At 52.9% G+C, this 18,455-nt stretch overlaps 8 protein-coding genes across 8 annotated transcripts; 2 read left to right on the plus strand and 6 right to left on the minus strand.

Annotated features, from left to right (window-relative positions):
- Window positions 1–484: 484 nt before the first annotated feature.
- N7474_002880 (uncharacterized protein) lies at window positions 485–921 on the plus strand (the record flags this gene model as incomplete). Its single annotated transcript, XM_057194295.1, has 3 exons — window positions 485–604; window positions 680–806; window positions 866–921. 3 exons carry the CDS (start codon window positions 485–487, stop codon window positions 919–921), a joined length of 303 nt encoding a protein of 100 aa, XP_057055650.1.
- Window positions 922–1,073: 152 nt separating this feature from the next.
- N7474_002881 (putative C2H2 finger domain protein) lies at window positions 1,074–2,296 on the minus strand (the record flags this gene model as incomplete). The annotated part of the gene is made up of 3 exons (XM_057194296.1): window positions 1,074–1,176; window positions 1,240–2,234; window positions 2,291–2,296. 3 exons carry the CDS (start codon window positions 2,294–2,296, stop codon window positions 1,074–1,076), a joined length of 1,104 nt encoding a protein of 367 aa, XP_057055651.1.
- Window positions 2,297–3,547: 1,251 nt separating this feature from the next.
- Window positions 3,548–7,004, minus strand: N7474_002882 (putative C2H2 finger domain protein; the record flags this gene model as incomplete). Its single annotated transcript, XM_057194297.1, has 2 exons — window positions 3,548–6,944; window positions 6,985–7,004. The coding sequence occupies 2 exons, from the start codon at window positions 7,002–7,004 to the stop codon at window positions 3,548–3,550; spliced, it is 3,417 nt and encodes a 1,138-aa protein (XP_057055652.1).
- A 1,005-nt stretch (window positions 7,005–8,009) lies between these two features.
- Window positions 8,010–11,894, minus strand: N7474_002883 (uncharacterized protein; the record flags this gene model as incomplete). The annotated part of the gene is made up of 3 exons (XM_057194298.1): window positions 8,010–9,000; window positions 9,060–11,081; window positions 11,827–11,894. 3 exons carry the CDS (start codon window positions 11,892–11,894, stop codon window positions 8,010–8,012), a joined length of 3,081 nt encoding a protein of 1,026 aa, XP_057055653.1.
- A 199-nt stretch (window positions 11,895–12,093) lies between these two features.
- On the plus strand, window positions 12,094–12,813 carry N7474_002884 (putative NADH-ubiquinone oxidoreductase 178 kDa subunit; the record flags this gene model as incomplete). The annotated part of the gene is made up of 3 exons (XM_057194299.1): window positions 12,094–12,201; window positions 12,316–12,560; window positions 12,624–12,813. The coding sequence occupies 3 exons, from the start codon at window positions 12,094–12,096 to the stop codon at window positions 12,811–12,813; spliced, it is 543 nt and encodes a 180-aa protein (XP_057055654.1).
- A 163-nt stretch (window positions 12,814–12,976) lies between these two features.
- On the minus strand, window positions 12,977–14,270 carry N7474_002885 (protein-histidine N-methyltransferase; the record flags this gene model as incomplete). The annotated part of the gene is made up of 3 exons (XM_057194300.1): window positions 12,977–13,639; window positions 13,719–14,009; window positions 14,121–14,270. The coding sequence occupies 3 exons, from the start codon at window positions 14,268–14,270 to the stop codon at window positions 12,977–12,979; spliced, it is 1,104 nt and encodes a 367-aa protein (XP_057055655.1).
- A 422-nt stretch (window positions 14,271–14,692) lies between these two features.
- Window positions 14,693–16,093, minus strand: N7474_002886 (cystathionine gamma-lyase CYS3; the record flags this gene model as incomplete). The annotated part of the gene is made up of 4 exons (XM_057194301.1): window positions 14,693–15,274; window positions 15,336–15,783; window positions 15,836–15,921; window positions 15,983–16,093. 4 exons carry the CDS (start codon window positions 16,091–16,093, stop codon window positions 14,693–14,695), a joined length of 1,227 nt encoding a protein of 408 aa, XP_057055656.1.
- A 1,220-nt stretch (window positions 16,094–17,313) lies between these two features.
- Window positions 17,314–18,405, minus strand: N7474_002887 (DNA-directed RNA polymerase III subunit RPC25; the record flags this gene model as incomplete). The annotated part of the gene is made up of 5 exons (XM_057194302.1): window positions 17,314–17,361; window positions 17,658–17,819; window positions 17,882–18,087; window positions 18,139–18,334; window positions 18,394–18,405. 5 exons carry the CDS (start codon window positions 18,403–18,405, stop codon window positions 17,314–17,316), a joined length of 624 nt encoding a protein of 207 aa, XP_057055657.1.
- Between the last annotated feature and the right edge of the window lie 50 nt (window positions 18,406–18,455).

Consider the following 18,455-nt stretch of genomic DNA (forward strand, 5'->3'; position numbering starts at 1 on the left):
ACACCGCCTTCTGGTTTGAGACCGTATCTTTAGAGTCGTGCACGGACCATCTCAAGTGTCGGTTTGCAGAGTCAAGGGCGACAATAATGGGCACCCCCAAGTCCGCCCTGAATAGGCCATTGAGGGCGCCCAGTCGGGATGGTTTGGGGAGAAATAAGCCATCCTGTCTGCTGGGAACCTCATATTGATGGAGATCGAGGCCCGTTGATGCGGGGGAGACGGGGTGGACGGCCGGGGGGAATGAGGGCAGGAGGTGTCAGAGAGAGTGCTGACGAGACGACAGAGAAAGCGTTCTGGTCCGGCGGTTCTGGTGCTCCATTCCTGCGGCCTGCCAGAATCAATCGGACTGATATCATGTGACTGCTGACTCAGCTCCCCTTCTTCAGGCATCCGGAGCATGAAGACCTGGAAATATCTACGACGACGACCACGGAACCCGTACTACACGGAGAGCGGAAGAGGATCTGTTCAGATATCATTCGCCATGTCTCTCTGGTCGTCAGCCTTTGGGCTGTCCGGCCGTGCTCTTCTCAGGCAATCCCGGACCTTCACCTCCACAACCACAGCGCGCAACACATCCCAACCAAGCTCTTACAAGCAAGGTGTATGTCTCTCCCTACTTATCTTTGTGTTGTTGAGCCTTACGATCATCGTATTTGATATTCTAATATAGCTCTAGATGGCCGCATACCGAACATTCGCCGGCCCCTTCGCCAAGGTGTTCTTGGGGGCCGTCTTCACCTACCAGGTCATCTACCAGACCTGGATGAAGCTAGAGATGGACGAGTCGAAGCTCGAGAAGAATGGTGTGTTACATTCGAATCAATTTTTTCTTTCGTACGGGGAAATGCTAACTCCTCCGCAGAAGAGGTGGCCGTGCTGGAGAAAAAAGCTCGCGAGATGGCCGGCTCCAAAAAATGAGCCGTTCTTCTGGCGAATTATCACCCCTGTAACTATATGTTTGCTTTGATTTAATGAAGACAAGAAAGATACCAAGGCGAAATAGCCGAATCTCATTGCTCGTACAAGGATACACAAATACACTACAATATATATATATCTGCTCCACGCCGCTACCTCAGGGCCACAAATTTGCGTTTCCTCCGGTCCACATCATTGTGAGACACGGGCTGGGCATCTGAGCATGCGGTGGAAGCCTCATACCAATCCATAGATCTGTAAGAAATATCGATTAGCCAACCATATCCACAATGTCAAAATTTCTAGATCGATACATACCTCTTCAATAGTACTTCGGCGTCCTCATCCCCATGCATCCGGGACAGATGTTGCCGGAAATTATCCAAGCGCGGCCACTTCTTACCCGGACGCGGGCAGCTCTTCCCAAGACACATATACACCATCTTAGGCCCGCGCTCGGGCTCCTTGTTGTGCACGCATTTCTTGTGGCGGGCCAGGTCGTTGATCGTGCCGAAGCCCTCTTTGCGGGAACAGTTGGGCTCGTCGCACTTGAAGCGCTTCTGGTGTCGGGCATTGTGTTTTCTGTTCGCTTTAGTTAGACTTTTGTAGTTGATCAGAAAAGGTGACGAACGTCCGTACCTCTTGTCTGATAGACACTTGCCTACCCACGAACAACGGGGATAGTCGCATTTCACCGAGCCGTTATACATGTGTGACGGTGAGGATTGGTTGAATGGACATGTCGTTTGGTCCTGGGTATCGATCTGTGAAGGACTGGAGGTCATGTCCATGCCGTACGAGGACGGCACGACTGACGGCGTGGCACAGCTCGCGGTACCATACCCCGAATCCGAGTGCAGACTGCTCATGTACTGGCTTTCGCACTCCGAGGGTGTGCCGTAGTGGTTGTGGTTGTTGGAGAAGTAGAAATCCGCATTCATTTGCGCCAGCGAAGAACACGGGTTATTAGCTGGGACACCGGTGATTTGTAGCGGGGTCCAGGCATCTTGGGAGGAGGTGGCGTATTGCGAGGAGTATAGGTCGTAGGATTCCGCTGATGACCAAAACTCAGGCTGCTGGAGGTGGAGATCTAGCAGAGAGTCTCCAAAATTCAGGTCGGAGTGTTTGTATTGGCCAGTCAGATCGGAGTGCAGAGGAGTGAGACCATCATAGCCGTCCAGCAGCGCTTCTCCAAAGGGTAGTCCGGAGTTCTTGAATGGATCAAACAGGTCCGAGGGCAAGGAAGTCATGGTCTCACAGCCGGTCATCAGGCCGTGGAGTACATCGGCGTCGTGGCCGTGCCAGGTGGGGTCCTACAAGTATATCGAAGTTAGAAGTGCCTGATGGGAATAAGCCATACACAACTCACCTCCATGTTGTGTTGTGTTGTAGTGGGTGGTAATGGACAGTGTTTCAAGCCCAAACAAAGATAGGATGAAACTGTCAGATCCAACCTCGCAGGAGGGGAGGTAGTTTTATTTTATATTATGATAGGATATGAAATCATGGCCTACTGCACTCCATGTGGATTGCATGGACACGGGCCCTTCCAACGCACATGCGAAACTAAAACTGCACGCGAGCGACGAACTTGACTTTCCCACGCGATGTCGATCAAGGGTTGGAATGAGAAAACACAGAGAAAAGAAAAGACATGCATACCGTTCATCCCTTGATGTCGCACATCCCTGCGTGGGTGCACAGCCCCCCGCTACGGCTTTACCCGGGCAAAAATGTGCCCTAAGTGCAACGAACCATGGTGAAATAAGCAAAGATAACACTAACAACTAGACCCTTAGGCTAGGATATTACAGGTATTTGTATATCAAATAAAATATTAAATAATCTGTTCCACGATCTAAGTATAGCCTGAAAGTTCGGCTTAGCCTGAGGCAGACAATCTCCGTCCCTGCAAGAGGCATGCGAGGAGCCCAACTCGGCTCGCGAAGACCCGCTCCCTCCCCGACACACCCGAGCAAAAGAAAAACAAACCAAAACAAAACAAAAGAGCCGGTGGCTTGCACGGTTCGGTTCGAAGCAAGGACGAATCGGGAAGGGGATGATCGGCGGGGGGGTGAGCTAGGCCGGATGGCCACGCCACACCACGCCATGCTTCTTCCTATCAAGGGATGAACATGACGCCGCTGTCATGTTTATGTATCCCCATCGCCCTGAAACAGTGATCCTGAAACTTGACACCAGGCGATCCCCTCCCTTTCAAGGTGGCTGACACCAACTACTGACACCCATGCGTCTTATCGTCCTCGTTGCCCGGGGCAGGAGGAACAACATGACTGCTCACATGTACGGCGGAGTGGCGGATGTTCGGGAGGTTGGTCGGTCTGAGACAGAATTCCCGACCTAAGCGAGAAGGCATGCGTTTTATGTACGGGCCAAAGCCTAAATAAAGAAGTTTGCGCGGCTTTTCCGTTCATCCAAATATGCAATTATGCTTCGCCTCGGTTCGCTTACATGGCTGCCTGTCTATCATAGGTATAACGCTGAGGGAATAATAAATCGAACAAAAGAGCAAACAGACGCGAGCGAAGGGGGGTATATGGTATATACATTCTCAAAAAATGAAGGGGGGAAACAAACACCAGGGACCAAAGTAACGAATCGTCAATCACATCTGTGTGGCGGGATACCCAGAAGAGTAAGAAGCAGACGTATACGCCATGGACGGGTGGTACCCGGAATAGCTCTCTTGGGTGGGGTACATGGACACCTGTTGAGCCGGGTACTGGGATCCTATGCTGGAATACGAATCCTGCAGCACGCCTGAATTCGGGTCCGGAGTTCGCGGCCTGGGCACTGCGTTGTAGGGCGGCGGGTAGGAAACCGAGTTCGCATGCAGGGGGGTGGTCTGGGCCTGGGCCGGGTGAAGCGCAGCTGATTGCCCGAACTGGTCCACAGCATACCCCGGATATTGTTCACCAGAATCGGCGATCGGCTCCGGCTCCATTGAGAATTGCTCGCCAGATATGGATGTGTAGTTGAGAAGTGGAACCTCGAACGGTATTGTGGGGTTCGCACCAGTGACCGGCGGGCTGGTGTTGCTGATCGGGTACTGCCCCTGCTGGAAATGCGTTTGCAGGCTAGTCTGGTATGCTGCAGCAAGCGGAGCTTGTTGTTCCGGTCCCGCGGTAGAGCCGACGTTTGCTGCGCTGGTTGTTGTTGTTGGGTGGAGAGCGGTGCTGGATGAGGCAACGCTTTGCTTAGACAGTTCCAGAACCGGCATGGCCAATTGCTCCAAGTGCTTGCCCAAGTGGACCGTGAGCTTTTTCCAGTTACCGCAGATATTTCCGCAGAACCGGCACCGCTCCTGCTCTGAGCGCTGCTTGGTTTCTTGTCGGCATTGCTCGACCATCTCCCAAAGTCGCTCGATGTCCCGTTCTCGTTGGGCCTCTGAAGGCTTTTCCGAAGCCGAAGCCTTGCTCTTCTTCATCTTCGGCTCGGGCATCTTGTGCTCGCGTACCAGGTGCTGCACAAAATTGTCTTTTCGGTAGCACGTGTGGCTGCAATCGGGGTATGTGCAGGTCCACCACTCTAACTGCCGGTGCCGCTCGTTCTCATGGCGCACCCAGTCCGCTTTCCGTTTGAACGACTTGGGCTCGTTGCATTGGGGGAATGTGCAGGTAAACGGCTGCACATCCTCGTGGACATGTTTAGACCAGTCGGATGGTTTCTGGAATTTCTTGACCTCGAAACAGATGGGACACTCGAACTGGGCAGGGAGTCGCGAAACCGGGGGAAGGGGAACCCCGGGAGGGAACTGAGCCGCAGCGATGGCTCCTTCGACCATAGCATAGGGCTGATCGCGACCCTGGTTGAAATCTGTCACCCTGAACTGGGTATTGCCCGTGTCGGAGTTCGCAGGCTGCTTGCGAAGTTGCAACAACGACGCGTCTCCTCCCAAGGCAAAGCAGAACTTGCCCGAGCGGCAAGAACGATTCGTGAGAGCTTGCGCGTGCTTTTGTTGGAGCTTGACGAGGTTCTCATACCGCCGAAGTTGCTCGTTGGCAAAGCGATGAATCAATGCCGGCTCGAGCAGCGGGTTCAACTGCATGATCTGCGCTTTAAATCCCTCAATGGTAGGAACAGGGAGACGTGATACCGCAGGGAAGTCCATCACAAGCCCCGAGTCATCACCCATGCCCGTCTCGTCATCGTCATCGGCACCTTCAGGGCCTTCAGCTCCGCGAGCTGTGCTCCCCGGGCTTTGTTCTGTGTCAGACCCAGGTTTTGCCGAGTGTGCGAGGTTGGCAACAGGTGGACCACCATGGCTGGTCATGAGATCCATGAGTCCCGGGCTCGCCGGTCGCGGAACTTCACTACGGGCTCGAGGACGGCCCTTGACCGAAAGAGACATGGGGGTAGCCTCTGTGTTGGGTGAGGCGGCGCGAGCGGAGTGATTGCTGCCAATCGCCGCTATTTGGCTTGACATGGCTATAACTGCACTATTAATGCTCGATCCTCGCGAGTGTTTGTGCAAGCTCAGACGATGGCGTGGCGAATTGCCGCTATCTTTCCGTTGAGGTTCCGGGTGATCCTCTTTGGACTTGGAAGGGGAGTTCGATTGACCGAGGGACAGGTCCGACGCCTGGCGCTTTAATTTTGAAAAAGGACGCTTCAGAAGGCTAGGTCGTCTCTCTGCTTTTTTGGGCCGATCTTCAAGCGAAAAATTTTCCAGCGTAGCTCTCACGTTGATGATGCTATTGTTATCAATGGTCGCCGCAAGTGATGCGGTCTCCAAATCTCGCACCCGCGATTCAAAGGCAACCATTGCTGCATGGGAACTCGAAGGCTGGAACTGTTCTGTTCGAGGGGCTGGATTGCGTGGCGGGTCTTGCCATGGATAAAGACGGAAACCATCGTCGTCGGTAGAGGTCAGGTCAACTGACGGGAAAGGTTCCTGTTTGGAAATGTCATACCCAGTGTCATTGACATTGACGGGAGCCGACTCCTCGTCACTGGAGACTTCAGACTCATTTTCGCTGAGATCCTCCTCACTGCTCTCGTGAATCAACACTCCAGGACCCGGGGTGCGCTTATCACCCTTCAGACTAAGGTAGTCTTGCTGCTGCAGGGGTCGATCTCCAGTACTCCTTGCTCTCAAGCGAGAGCCTGCCTGATTTCTGCGATGCGACGGAATGCCGAGTGCATTGCCGACTCCGTCGGTTGCTGCGCTCACCGTCGCCGACCAAATGGTGATATCGGCGTTTCTATCTTGACGGTCGTGCTGGTTCTTGACCTGGTTTGGACTCGGGACATACTCGTCCCCGCGGGATTGCGGGCCCAAGCCTCCCTGGCCGGTAGAAGGGTCCGCCAACCAGGCGCCGTCGTGAGACCGCACCACAGACAGCGAAGAAATCGACCGATGGTCATCGGTGTCATTATCTTCCGATTCACTGGACAGTTCACCAGGGCCTTGAGGGGAGAGATGCAGAGGTGATCTGCTAAAACGCTTTTTGGGGGGATAGACGTCTGTCGGGGAGTCCCCCCGCGACACCTCTTCCACCATCACGATGGGGCTCCCATTAGTATTCGCGTCCAGATTACTCGTGGAGATCCGGGGGCGCGACGGCCCAAAGTGCGCATCTTGCGAAACGCTAAGACTGGCTTGCGCCTGAGTTGGTGTAGGATTGTTATTCGTGGGTTCCGGCGTCAGCAACTGGGAAGGGTTCACGGCCATAGAGGAGGACCAAGCTTGGGTGGTTGGCGCCGTGGCACCACCATGGGCGGTTCGCGACGAAGACCGTTGATTCTGAAAGGCGCCAACCGCACCAGCACCAGCACCAGCACTGAGGGTGTAACCCTGCGGGCCCAAAAAGACCGGATTTGAGGGGGACGAGGTGTTTGCGCGATAGTCCATGGCCGCGGGGTTTTGTCGGTCGTTCGGCGATGAACCGGTGCCCGCACTCTGGTTGGGACTGCCACCCATGGGTGTTAGGCGGATTGCGCTGGCCTGGAAGTCAAGTTCATCTTGGTCGGACGGGGCCGATAGATATGGATCCTGCGCACTGGGGGGTGTTGTTGTCTGCGGGCGAGCGGTGGGCGAACTGCGGCGAGGCGGTCGACATCGTCGGAGATCCAGAGCCGCGGGGGAGAAACACGAGTAGTGATCGGAGGGGAGGATTATTAGAAAATCATTGGTCTATCAAGAAGGGGGAAGAAGAATTCATTAAATGGAGGTAGTGGTGTGAAAAAAGCCGAGAGGATAAAGGGGGGGAGTGAGTGCGGAAATGAGTACAGAGAAGAAAATGGAGGGGGTAATTATTCAGAAGCAGAAGCAGACCAGGCTCGGTAGATCAGGGAAACCGATTGGGGGCGGACGAAAAAGAAGTAGAACGCCTTGTGGCCGATCATCGCGGCTGACTCGAGACTGCAGATACAGACAGCCCTAACTTGGTGACTGACCTACAGCAGTTGTAGCCCTCTCTGTTTTGACAGCAGATTCAGCCCTGCAGGAACACCACCACCCCCTCTACGATGGCCCACGCGCACCAAATCCTCAGAGGGCCTCGGAGCGCCCACTATACACAGTAAGGGTTCGCTCCCCACACAAACAGGCGATGACATAGCTCCGGTTCGGCCCCCAGCCCTAGATAACTAATAAGTAAGAGGCAGTGCCGAACTCCCAGACATTAGTGCGTGCCACATGGCTCGTTTCAGATCGGCTTCTATTCTTGTCCCGTGGGGTCCATTTTTGTTAATCCCCGGCGGCTCCATGAGCTTGGCTTGTCTGCCCTTGCTTATCTACCCATCTTCGGCCTTGTGAAACCCGAGAAACGTGGCGCAGCGCGAGGCAGTCTCCCCAGCGGGTGTTTCAGTGCGCCCATCGGGAGGGAGAAGAAGAAGATCGAGGAGGATTGTTGATCCTTGTACCGTATGTACCTACCCCTGAACTAGTGCGGTAGATCAGGAAATTCAAAGAAAATTGGAACGTACGTAATTCAGAAGAACAGACAGGCTGTGCGCTCCTTGAAACTAACTACAACAATTAACGAGTAGATGTCATAGACGGGGAACCACCCAGATGAAAACAAGCATAAACCCTAGTCCCAACACCCAACCCAGCTACCCAACTATGCTCTCACCAGTCCCTTCGCGCCCGGAGTCGCAGGCGGCGACGGAACACTCAAGGTGATATTCTCCAGCATGAGTTTCTTGTCGCAATAATCGTCTATTTCCCTCGCCGTGTCGAGCTTAGCCATCTCGAAATTAGAAGTTTCGGCGGACATGGTCGCCAATTCCTCCCGGCGGGCCAGGATGACAGGCGAGTCAGAGTAAAGAACGATCCCGGGCGAGTAAATGCAGGTTGCAGCACGTTCCTCGCTACTAGCGAAGTCTTCGTGGGCAGCCTCGCGCAGGATGCGAGGGAAAATCCGCAGCACCACATGGCGAGTATGGTCGCTAGGATGATTCTTCCGAGGGCCTGAGACCCAACTCTTTTCTTCTTGTTCTCCCGCTGCTGCTGGCGCTGCTGGCCCATACTCCATCCAGTCCTCGTTCGCGACGCTCTCCGCGCCCGGGGCAGGAAACCCAGCCAGCACGAGTTCGTGCTCAACCCGTGCATAACGCCACGTCTCGGCTGCTAGTTTCACTATCTTCCGCACGTCAGTGAGTAACGAGTCGAGATGCCTGGGGTCAGCGAAGTGCTGGATCTGGTCGATGATCTCGTCCACGAGGACGGCAGCGGCGACGTTGATGGATTGTTTCGCGTCCGAGGTGGTGTAGGCTGCTTTGAGGGTTTGCTGTCTCCAGAATGCTTCGCAACAGACGGACTTGCGGCGGATGTCCATGGACAGCATTTGGAAGAATGCGTCGGCCTTGTCGTATCGCCGGCCCAGAGTAAATAAGAACGGCTGGAAGATGCGGTAGGTAAGCGTTTTGGATACGATGTGCTGCACGTAGGCACAGCGAAGCTCGCGAGAGGCTGGAGTGTTGTCGAGGAACGGGGGGATCTCGGGTGGGATCTTGGATAGGATATCCGTTGGAGGATCGACGGGGAGATAGGAGAAATGCTCGTAGGACAGATCAGAGATCAGATGCGCGAGCTGAGTGAAGCAGTCGAAACTAGAACCTCAGACTTCTTGTTAGAATGTGTATTATTAGGCTATATCGAACCAACTTACAAGAACTGATCGCCCTTTGTATTTTTGAGATCGGTGGCTTCTCCCAGACTGTGAAGCGTCGTTCTTAGTCTGTGACAGTCCTTGTCGAGATGGTCGATGGTCGACCGCATCTCATCCGCCGCGCGCTGGAGCTGCTGTTCCTTAATGAGCGTGTCCATCTCGAGTTTCTCCTTTTGCTGCTCGAAACTCGACAGCTCGCTATCTTTTTCAGAGAGCAATGTCTCCAGTACAGCGCGCTCTTCAGCCCACTTCTGTTCTTGCTCCCTGAAATTAGTTTCCAGGGACGTGGTATGGTCTTCCATTTTCTTGACTGCAGCAGCTAGATGCTCTTCATGGGAGTGTTGCAAAGATTCCAGTTCACCAGCATGGCCTTGGTGGAGTGCCTCCAGATCTCTTCTGTTGGTCACATTGGTTTCCTCCAATTCCTTCTGTTTCGCTGCCAGCTTAGCCATCAAGTCGTCGCGGGTCGTCTTGACTTCAGCCAAAGCAGCGTCCAGCTCAGTCCTCTTGGACTCGCACTCTGCAGACTTTGTAGCGAGTTCGGCGTTGATACTCTCCATATTGTTGCGCTCGAATTCCAGTAGTGATGTTATTTGCGCTTTCTCCTTTTCCCATCCAGCCCTGTTGGCTGCATGTTGGTCGAGTAACTCTTTCTCGCGAGTCGCGAGTGCCTCTGCAGCGGTTTTCTCATCTTCGTTCTTGATCTCCTCAAATAACTCGGTCAGCTCCAGTCTCTGTGCTTCAAGAGCTTCGTCTCGTTCCTTCTGCTGCTTCTCTATCTCCTTCTCATGAGCATGCTGCGTTTCCTGGATACGGGCGTTGAGCTTGGTTATCTGCGCTTCGAGGTCGAGTTTAGACTGCGAGAGCTCCTCGTTGGACTTTTGATGAGCCGCCAAACTATCCTCAAGACCATTCTGTCTCTCATAGAGGTCCCCCAGTTCCAGTTGCAGTTCATTGACCGTGTTTTTCAATTTGGCGCATTCTGCAGCGCTCTCGTTGGCCGTCTTTCGCATCTGTGCCTGCAGGGCTTCAATATAGAAATCCTTGTGCATCAGTGCCTGTTCGTGTTGGTGTCCAATATGCTTGATCTCGGCTTCGCGACTAGACAATTTGCTGTGCGTGCTTTTGAACCCGTGCAGCAGACGGCTGATATCGGGGATCGCAGATTGGATCCGCTGGAGAAGTTCGATGTGTTCACTGTCATTCTCTAGTGGCGAGATGGCCCCGTTATCGTGCACTTGGCTGAGAGATAAATCCCGCACCGCTTGGGACGCCGAGGTATAAGATTGTTCGGAATAACCGTAGGCACGAGACGGGAAGTGGTATTCGGTTGGTGGCGGGGAACTAGCATAAGGGGCATATGGAGGGACGACACCAATAGAACTCATGGCAGGAGAATGCGGAACAGGTGCAATCGAGGATGGTGCTGTAGGGACCACTGCCATTGACGGTACTGGTGGCGGTGGTGTTCCGTATGGAGACATATTGGGAGACATTCGAGGAAAATGGGAATATGCAAGCGGACTGCTAAATCTTGGTGCTGGATAGCCCACAAAACCAGGATGCGGCGGGTGGAAGGAGTGGTTCTCTGGAGAAGGGCTGTGCATAAACCGTGCCTCGGTCAAGGATGGTGACGGCAATGGCACGAAAGCCGGGACTGGAGAGAACGGACCAGCTGGTGATGACGGAAAGTGTTCTGCACTTTGTTTCTGCTGCTCTGGTAGATGTTTTCCATCGACACAATCATCAAGCAGCGTTGACGAATTTAATACGTCCACGGCTGGCAATGTGAGTACTTCAGTGTCAGTTTCCTCGTCTTCCACTGTGGGTTGGTTGATCGCCACGGGATCAGGTCTGGCAAGTCGTGCAATATCACCGTCTTCGTCGTCGGATGTAGATATGTAATCGAGGTATGATAAAACTCGACCGGTACCCGACTCCTGGTCATGCTTTGCCGACAGAGCAGGACTACCAGGAGCGGTGGATTCGGAGACAGTTGTCTGATCGTCCGTCCTTTCTGGACTCTTACTCTTTTTCACCTTCGGCTTTGCTCCCACTCTGCCATTCTTATCCTTGAGCTTGACCTTCTTGCCCGCCACAATCATCGTGCTGAGGGTTGCGTGCCCAAGTTGAGAGGCAAGACGTGTCTCCAGGCCGAGCCAGCACGGATAAGAATATATGTTGTAGAATAAGAATGTGTTGGGTAAGCTTTCACTTTGCGCTGGCGACGCCGCAAAGATATAGTTAGCTCAAAAGATGGGTAGGGTATGATGAGTCAACAGCAAAAGAAGATCGGGCATATATTCAAATTTGTTTTGGGGGGAGAGGCGCAAATGATGGAGATACACGATGAGAGTGGCAGCAGGCCGACAAGTTAGGCAAGTCCACATTCCAAGGCATGACGCAAAGATATAAATACAGACATGCGCCTTTCAGCCCTTGCAAAGCTGAACAAGGTCGCAGCGGACCGAACCGTCATTATTGGCGTGGGTAACCCCTTATGAGGGGCAGACATGGTCGCACGGCTCAGCATTGAGTTCCTAACTGAAGCGAGAGCCCAATTGGGTGGAATTGGGCATCGGGCATCAGTTTTCGGGACAAGGGATAGAACCTAGTGGGTGGGCTGTGAGCAAAAGGAGGCGACATGTTCGATCGATGGCTAGTGGCACTCAATGCCTTGCATAAATGGTACGGTGCGATCCATCCAATTGAGCCGAGTCCGTGCAGACAGCATCACGGGTTAGGGTGGACGAGATGAGGCCGCAACGTCGCCGACATGCGACTCGGGCTGCCATCATCTGCCACGTTACAGTGCCAGGATTCTGACTGCGTCATTGCGGTCAATTGAAGAATTGAAAAAGAAAATAACAAGCACAAGACAAAAAAAAGAACTTAATTATCACAATCACCCAATGTAAATAATGAGAGTCCCGTGATCGCTGACTAATCTAATCACATGACCTCTTCGCTTCCGCCTAAACCGCCCGAAAGGTCGTCGTTCACCTCCATTGCACCCTTACGCCCTCACCACACCATGTTCGCCGCCCGACGCACCGCTGCTTCGACGCGGCAGCTACTGCGCAACCAGCAGCCCCGCCGGTTCGCGAGTCATCACGCCGAACCGGTGAACGAAGGCTTCGGCGTAAGCTCCCTCCCATCCTCCCCCGCCAGTCCAGCGTAGCGAGACCGGCCAATTGCCTCGTCTCCAATCGCAATTCCCTGAAATCAACTCACTAATATCCAATTGCACCAACAGCCCAGCTTCTACATTACTATTGGCAGCTTCGCCTCCGCATACCTGCTGTACCGCATCAGCCAGTCGAACGAGGATTCCGGCTCGGAGTCCTTCATCTCAGGCCTGATCAGCAAGTGGACGCCTTCGCAGGAAGTTTTCGAGCAGCGCAATGCCATCCGCACCGCTGTTATGGAGAAGGCCGCGCATGATCGCCACCTGCTACAGAGCCAAGGTCCCCGTCAGGCGTATGAGCTGATGCAGCCTGAGTATGTTGTCCCACGCGGCGGATCTTGAATGGTTTCGAGGTATTAATTTATGTTTCTGTCTAGTTTGATGAATGCGGGCTCGCCTTACAACGTTTCTCCCGGTTCGCAGGCCGACCTGAGCGCCGTCGTGGCTCACTACCAGCGCCAGAATCAGGAGATGGAGGAGGCACGGGTGGCGCGGATGAAGGACGGCAAGGTTGTGTCGGTGTATGATGTCGAGAGAACAACCCCTCTAGACGATCTGAGGAAATAAAACAACATGTACATATAACTACGTTGAGGCTTGAAGTGTTTCTCAATCCGGCACCAGGATAATTCGATTTCATTTGTTCGTTACCTGTTCCTGTGAGGGTTGATTGATTGCCCGTTCTTCCCTTTAAGATTATGCATTATTCACGATTCTAGAGGAACCCTAACTAGTGGTTCGCCAGTCCAATCTCCAGCACTACCCGACCAACGCCCTCAGACTGGATATCCAACTTCTGCTGCACATCCAACCCATCGGAACAGATATTCGCCAGCACAGCCAGGAACTCATCCACACCACCGCCAACACCGAAATAGACCTTCTTCGCAGCCACCAGGGCGCGAGTCTGGGCGGTTGATGTTGATGCAGTGGACGCACGACGCAACAAGTCCAAAAGAGTCTCCGAGAAAGCCCCCAGCGAAGAAGGGGAGTAGATGGTCTCACTGGCTAAAATGAGCGAGTGTCTCTTCTGGTCGCTGTTTAGATTCTCTGCGGAGGAAACCAGGTCCACAAACTCTGGCGACCAGGCGCCTGAAATGAAGGAGACGGTGATTCTGCGTTGATTCAGGTCGTTTTTGAATTCGGTGATGAGTTCGGGCGTGATATCTAGCTCTAATTCCTCTTGTGTCTGTTGTGGTTGGCTTTCTAGGCCAGGCTGCGCGCGGCTGTTGTGCCAGGTCAAGAGCAGATTCGGGAGCGTGACCAGCCGTAGCACCGAAGCATTGTAGTCTGCCAATGTAAAGTGTGTTTTCCTTCGCTGCTCCGAGCCCGACGTGTGAGATAGAAGACTCGCAAAAAGAGCCAAAGACGGCACAGCAGTGCCCGCACCCAACTAGTTACGCATCGCATGTATGGTCAGCTTCTATCCATATATACCAAATCAAGTTTGGCAAAAAATCAGACAAACAAACCTCGATATAATGAGTATCCTCTGCTTGTCCTGCATCATTCTCCTCCCCAGTCTCACCAGTCACCAATCTGGCAAGATCCAACGCACACTCCCACGTCTTGAACCCACCCTCATAAAATTGGGGCTTGATATCGCCCTTTTCCAGCCCGGCGATGAGCGCTTCATTATCGTAGCCCGCGCTGTCCTCGGCCATCAGCTGGGTGCGGATATCGAAGATTTCTCGCCGGGCAATTTGGCGGTCCCCCTTGATTACGAGGGTGTTGTATGATATTTGAGATGGAAGTGTTGAGAGCTAGTGTGATTGTTAGAATAGCAGTGGAGAGTGGAGATGAAGAATCCTTTCTTATACTCGAGACCTTATTGGAAAGGACTAACGCAAGCGCGAGGTCGGTGGAATACGTACCCAGTCATTCATGTCATGTTGACTCGCCTTCACCAGCTCAGGAAGTGAACTGTCCTTCTCCTGCAGAGACGAAACATCCGGAAGCTCATTATTGCCTTCGGACTCATCGATATCGATATCATCTCCAGAGAAACCGAAGCTGAAGGCCATTGTCAAGGTAGGCCAATCTAGGTGGCTGATCACCGAGGCTAGGTATCGGAGACGAGACAAGTAGGTTTAAACAATAGCCGAGCTCCTGCTGTGCACCAATTCTTCCAATCGGGTAACTCCATGTCGCATATAAAAATTGCAGCGGGATGGAAGGTGCTGACTAAGCACATCCTACTCTCTCCCCGCCAGAGACAACCGGCCAGATCTATAGGAACTAGGTCATAATTTCAGTATTTACTGATGGTCCGGAAAATATAAGTTTTTTTTTTCATAGGAATAGCTCTGACCCCAAGAGTATTAAGATATGCAAGCATCATCGAGCACATGCGCGATATATATATCCACCCGAAGCACGAATAAAAGCAAGTCTATGTCAGATCACCGTAGCACATCTATCTCATGATCTTTGTTTCATTCCCAGCTCAAGAGCTGCCATTGACCATATTCTCATCACCCGCCACAGCCCCCTCCAGAGCCTGCAACACATCCATTCTCAAATCCTCTGCATCCTCCACACCACAACTGACACGCACAAGATCATCAAACACCCCAGCCGCCTCGCGCTGATCCTTCGGGATGCCCGAATGGGTCATGCTCGAGGGTACCTCACAGAGACTCTCCACGCCACCCAAGCTCTCCGCCAGCGTAAAGATCTTAGTATACTGACAGAAGAGGTGCGCGGCGCGTTGGCCGCCCTTGATCCGGAAACTGAGCATCCCGCCGCCCATGCCATTGCGATGCTGCTTGATCGCAATGGCGCGGTGCGGGTGTGAGTCGATGCCCGGGTAGTTGACGGAGAGGACGTGCGGAGAAGCCTCGAGGGCTTTGGCTACAGTTGTGGCGTTTGTGGTGGCCTCGCGCGCGCGCAGGTGTAGCGTCTTCAGACCGCGGTGGGCGAGCCAGCAGTCGAAGGCGGAAGGGACGGCGCCGATGGCGTTTTGAAGGAAGGTGAGGCGCTCTTTGAGACTCTCGGAGTTGAAGGCTGCGACGCCCATCAAGACGTCCTGCACCAAATAGTTAGCTACATGAGTCATTATTAACTCATCCAAAGGGTCAATCACTCACCGAGTGGCCGTTGATATATTTGGTCACGGAATGAACAACAATGTCCGCGCCGTGATCGAGCGGGTTCTGCACATACGGGCTCATGAATGTGTTATCCACAACCACCAGAATTCCATGGCGATGCGCCGTCTCCGCTACGGCCTTGATATCCACCAGGCCCAGCGTCGGGTTCGAAGGCGTCTCAATCCAGATGAGCTTGGTGTCATTCGGCCGGATCAGATCCTCGACGTGCAGCTCGATGCACGGTGAGAAAGTAACGTGGACGCCGTGTGCGGCGGCAACCTTGGTGAAGTAGCGGTGCGTGCCGCCGTACACATCAGACACGGAGACGACGTGGGAGCCTGCGGCTAGAGACTGGAGGATGGTAGCTGTTGTGGCAGATCCTGAGGCAAAGGCCAGGGCGTATTTGGCGTGTTCGAGAGCGGCGACTGCCTGCTCGAAGTTGTCACTATGTCATACTGTCAATGTCTGGGTTTTCTTCGGGGACTAGAATCACTGACCGGTTGGGGTTGGAGCTGCGAGTGTACTCGTACAGACCGACAGGATTGCCGACGCTAGTCTGTGCATATGTGGTCGAGAGGGAGATCTAGCAGGTATGAAGGTAATTAGCCCGGTCCTGACGAAGCTAGCTTGCGACAAAAGCTCACAGGCGCAATGACAGCTCCAGTGACCGGGTCGTGAGGCGCACCAGCATGAACAGCTAGCGTGCCAAACCGGCGCTCTGTCACGACGTTCCCGTTCTCCATAGATCCTGTCATGGTGTCTCTGTTGTAGGAGGGAAAGAATTGCGGGACAGAAAGTTGAAGAGGGTGACGGAGTATTTATCGATAACGAACAGCGATGAGATCAGCCGCCCTTGCGATGGCGTAGGATTGGTAAGCCCCGAATGACACACAATTACCGAATAAGAACCTGGCGAGGAAAAGATCTCCTAGAACAACTCAATTCTTATTATCAATCAGGCAAAAACTTTGTCGCAACGTTTCACTATACTGGCGGTCGGATCGTCCTAAGCCCCACTGGGGAAAAGATGCCGGCAGCAGCCGAGTTAGTGTCGGAGAGATGCTGGGTACTCCGAGCGATCGGAGTATTCGGAGTAATGGGGTGATGGGCCTGGAAGACTATTTACTAATTACTGTGCCTTTCGGTAACTACAGTATGTCCCGAAATTGGGTATCTACAGCCATTCACGAGATCGTCTTTACAGCACGAGCATCTCAGGTGCCTTACCTCATGCTTTCAGTCCAATTTCCGTCGGGCCACCACGCTAAAGTGATATATATCATCACGGTGCTTCCTACGTTCTCCCTGAGAAATCTGGTCATTTTAATAGCTCCTATTTTATTTGGGCCTTAACTCTAGACCTTAACTTGTCTGTAAGACAGACTCATCTTTCAGGAAACTCTATCTTTTATAACATCATTGCACCCTGTTCCAGACGTAAGCGGTGTCGTTGAAAGAATCTGTACCTTCTGCGATGCCAGCGGGGAGGTTTGTGATGGCATGGAGTGGGAAATCAAAGAGGACGACTCGCGTGACATAAATAACCTTTGGCCGAGGTATTACAACTTTGCATAAATCATTTATTCACGCCAGGTAGGAGCAATCGCTATCTCCATCGATTCTACAAGTGGAAAGACAATCTTATGAAATTGAATATCCACAGTGGGTGTTTTGTCTGAGACGGTGCAAACAGGGCGGTGCGATTTGGTCCGATGGTGTACGAAAGTTAGAATTAGAGGAGTTCAGCATCATTCGTTGCGTCAATGGAAAATTAGAAGCAAGCAGAGGACAAGGAGGGCTATTCTTGACTCTCTCGTAACGTCGATGGCTGTGGCCGGACCAAGCACACTGGCACCGGTAGTACAGGTGTAGCAAATGCCGGATGGGGAGGAAGGTGCACAACGGAGGTTTGAATAAAACTTTACTTGAGACCGTCGAGTGAGAAGTGTTGAAGGGAGGCATATACAGACCCAATCTAGGAGATCGAAAGGCATTGCTCATCCATATCATGAGTGAGGTGTAACTCTGAGGAAGAGTCTCAGTACCATTTCCCCCAGCGATTCGCAAGATGGGTGGTAGATGCTTACAAAGGTAGAGTGAGAGGCACAAAGACCGCATGGTTCGACTCCCACCGTATAGATAGAGACAGAAATGCTCGTTGATCTTGATTTGATTGCAGGGGTATCTGATCGGACTATGAATTCAAAGGCTTCTACAATCACCACCACGATGTAGGTCCCAACCCAGCCATCTGCATCGAGCCCTGGAAATGAACAGTCAGCTTGAATTACCTATCATCACCAAGCAAAAAAGACTCACCCGAATGGAATACGCGGGCTTTCTCTCCATGGGGGCGCTGTCATCCAGTTCTGGCGCATTGGGGATCTGGTCATGCCACTCCTCGCTCTCGACGCGGAACCGGACCACCTCGCCCACATCAAAGTAGAAATCGGTGCCATCGTCGTTTCGCCAGATCCAGACCTGGTCCGCATAATCACTGCCACGGGTTAGTAGGTTGACCAGACAAGACAAGAAAGGACGACACACAATCGAGTACCGTCCAACAAAAGCTCCGGAGGAACGATGATGTCGTTGAAGAATTCCACGCCAACTGTCTGGTTGTTAGTGTCAATCTCAACCACATGCCTGCAAGGGTTCGCACTTTTGATGCCGCGATCTGTCGCACCAGCGATCTTCCCCAGCATGATCTCGCCTCTGAAGGGCCGGAAGACAATCATTCGGAATTTCACTGGCAAGAGTTAAAATGGTCTTCCTTACATTATCATAAGAAAATATTTACCATTAACGTTGACCAGACCGGTGCCATGGCCGATCAAGCCATCTGAAGACTCCAACAGGTCGTAGAAACTGATACACAGGCCAACCTTTTGAATGACCTTGTTGGCGTACTTCTCGTTGATATTATCTTCAATGGCCACGGCACTGAACTTGGAGAAGTCCTCGGGCGCGATCTGGATCAGATCGGCGAGAGTCGTCTTGGTCGCAGCCAGTCAGTTCGGATATTCCAGGCTGGGGAGCTGGGGAGCAAACATACAAGGATGAACATGATGTAGGGTTAGGTATCGAATGGAACTGTCATCTCCATATCTCACGGCT

Source organism: Penicillium riverlandense, assembly GCF_028828495.1.
Source record: "Penicillium riverlandense strain IBT 135883 chromosome Unknown utg000002l_segment0_segment0, whole genome shotgun sequence".
Taxonomy (NCBI): Eukaryota; Fungi; Ascomycota; class Eurotiomycetes; order Eurotiales; family Aspergillaceae; genus Penicillium; species Penicillium riverlandense.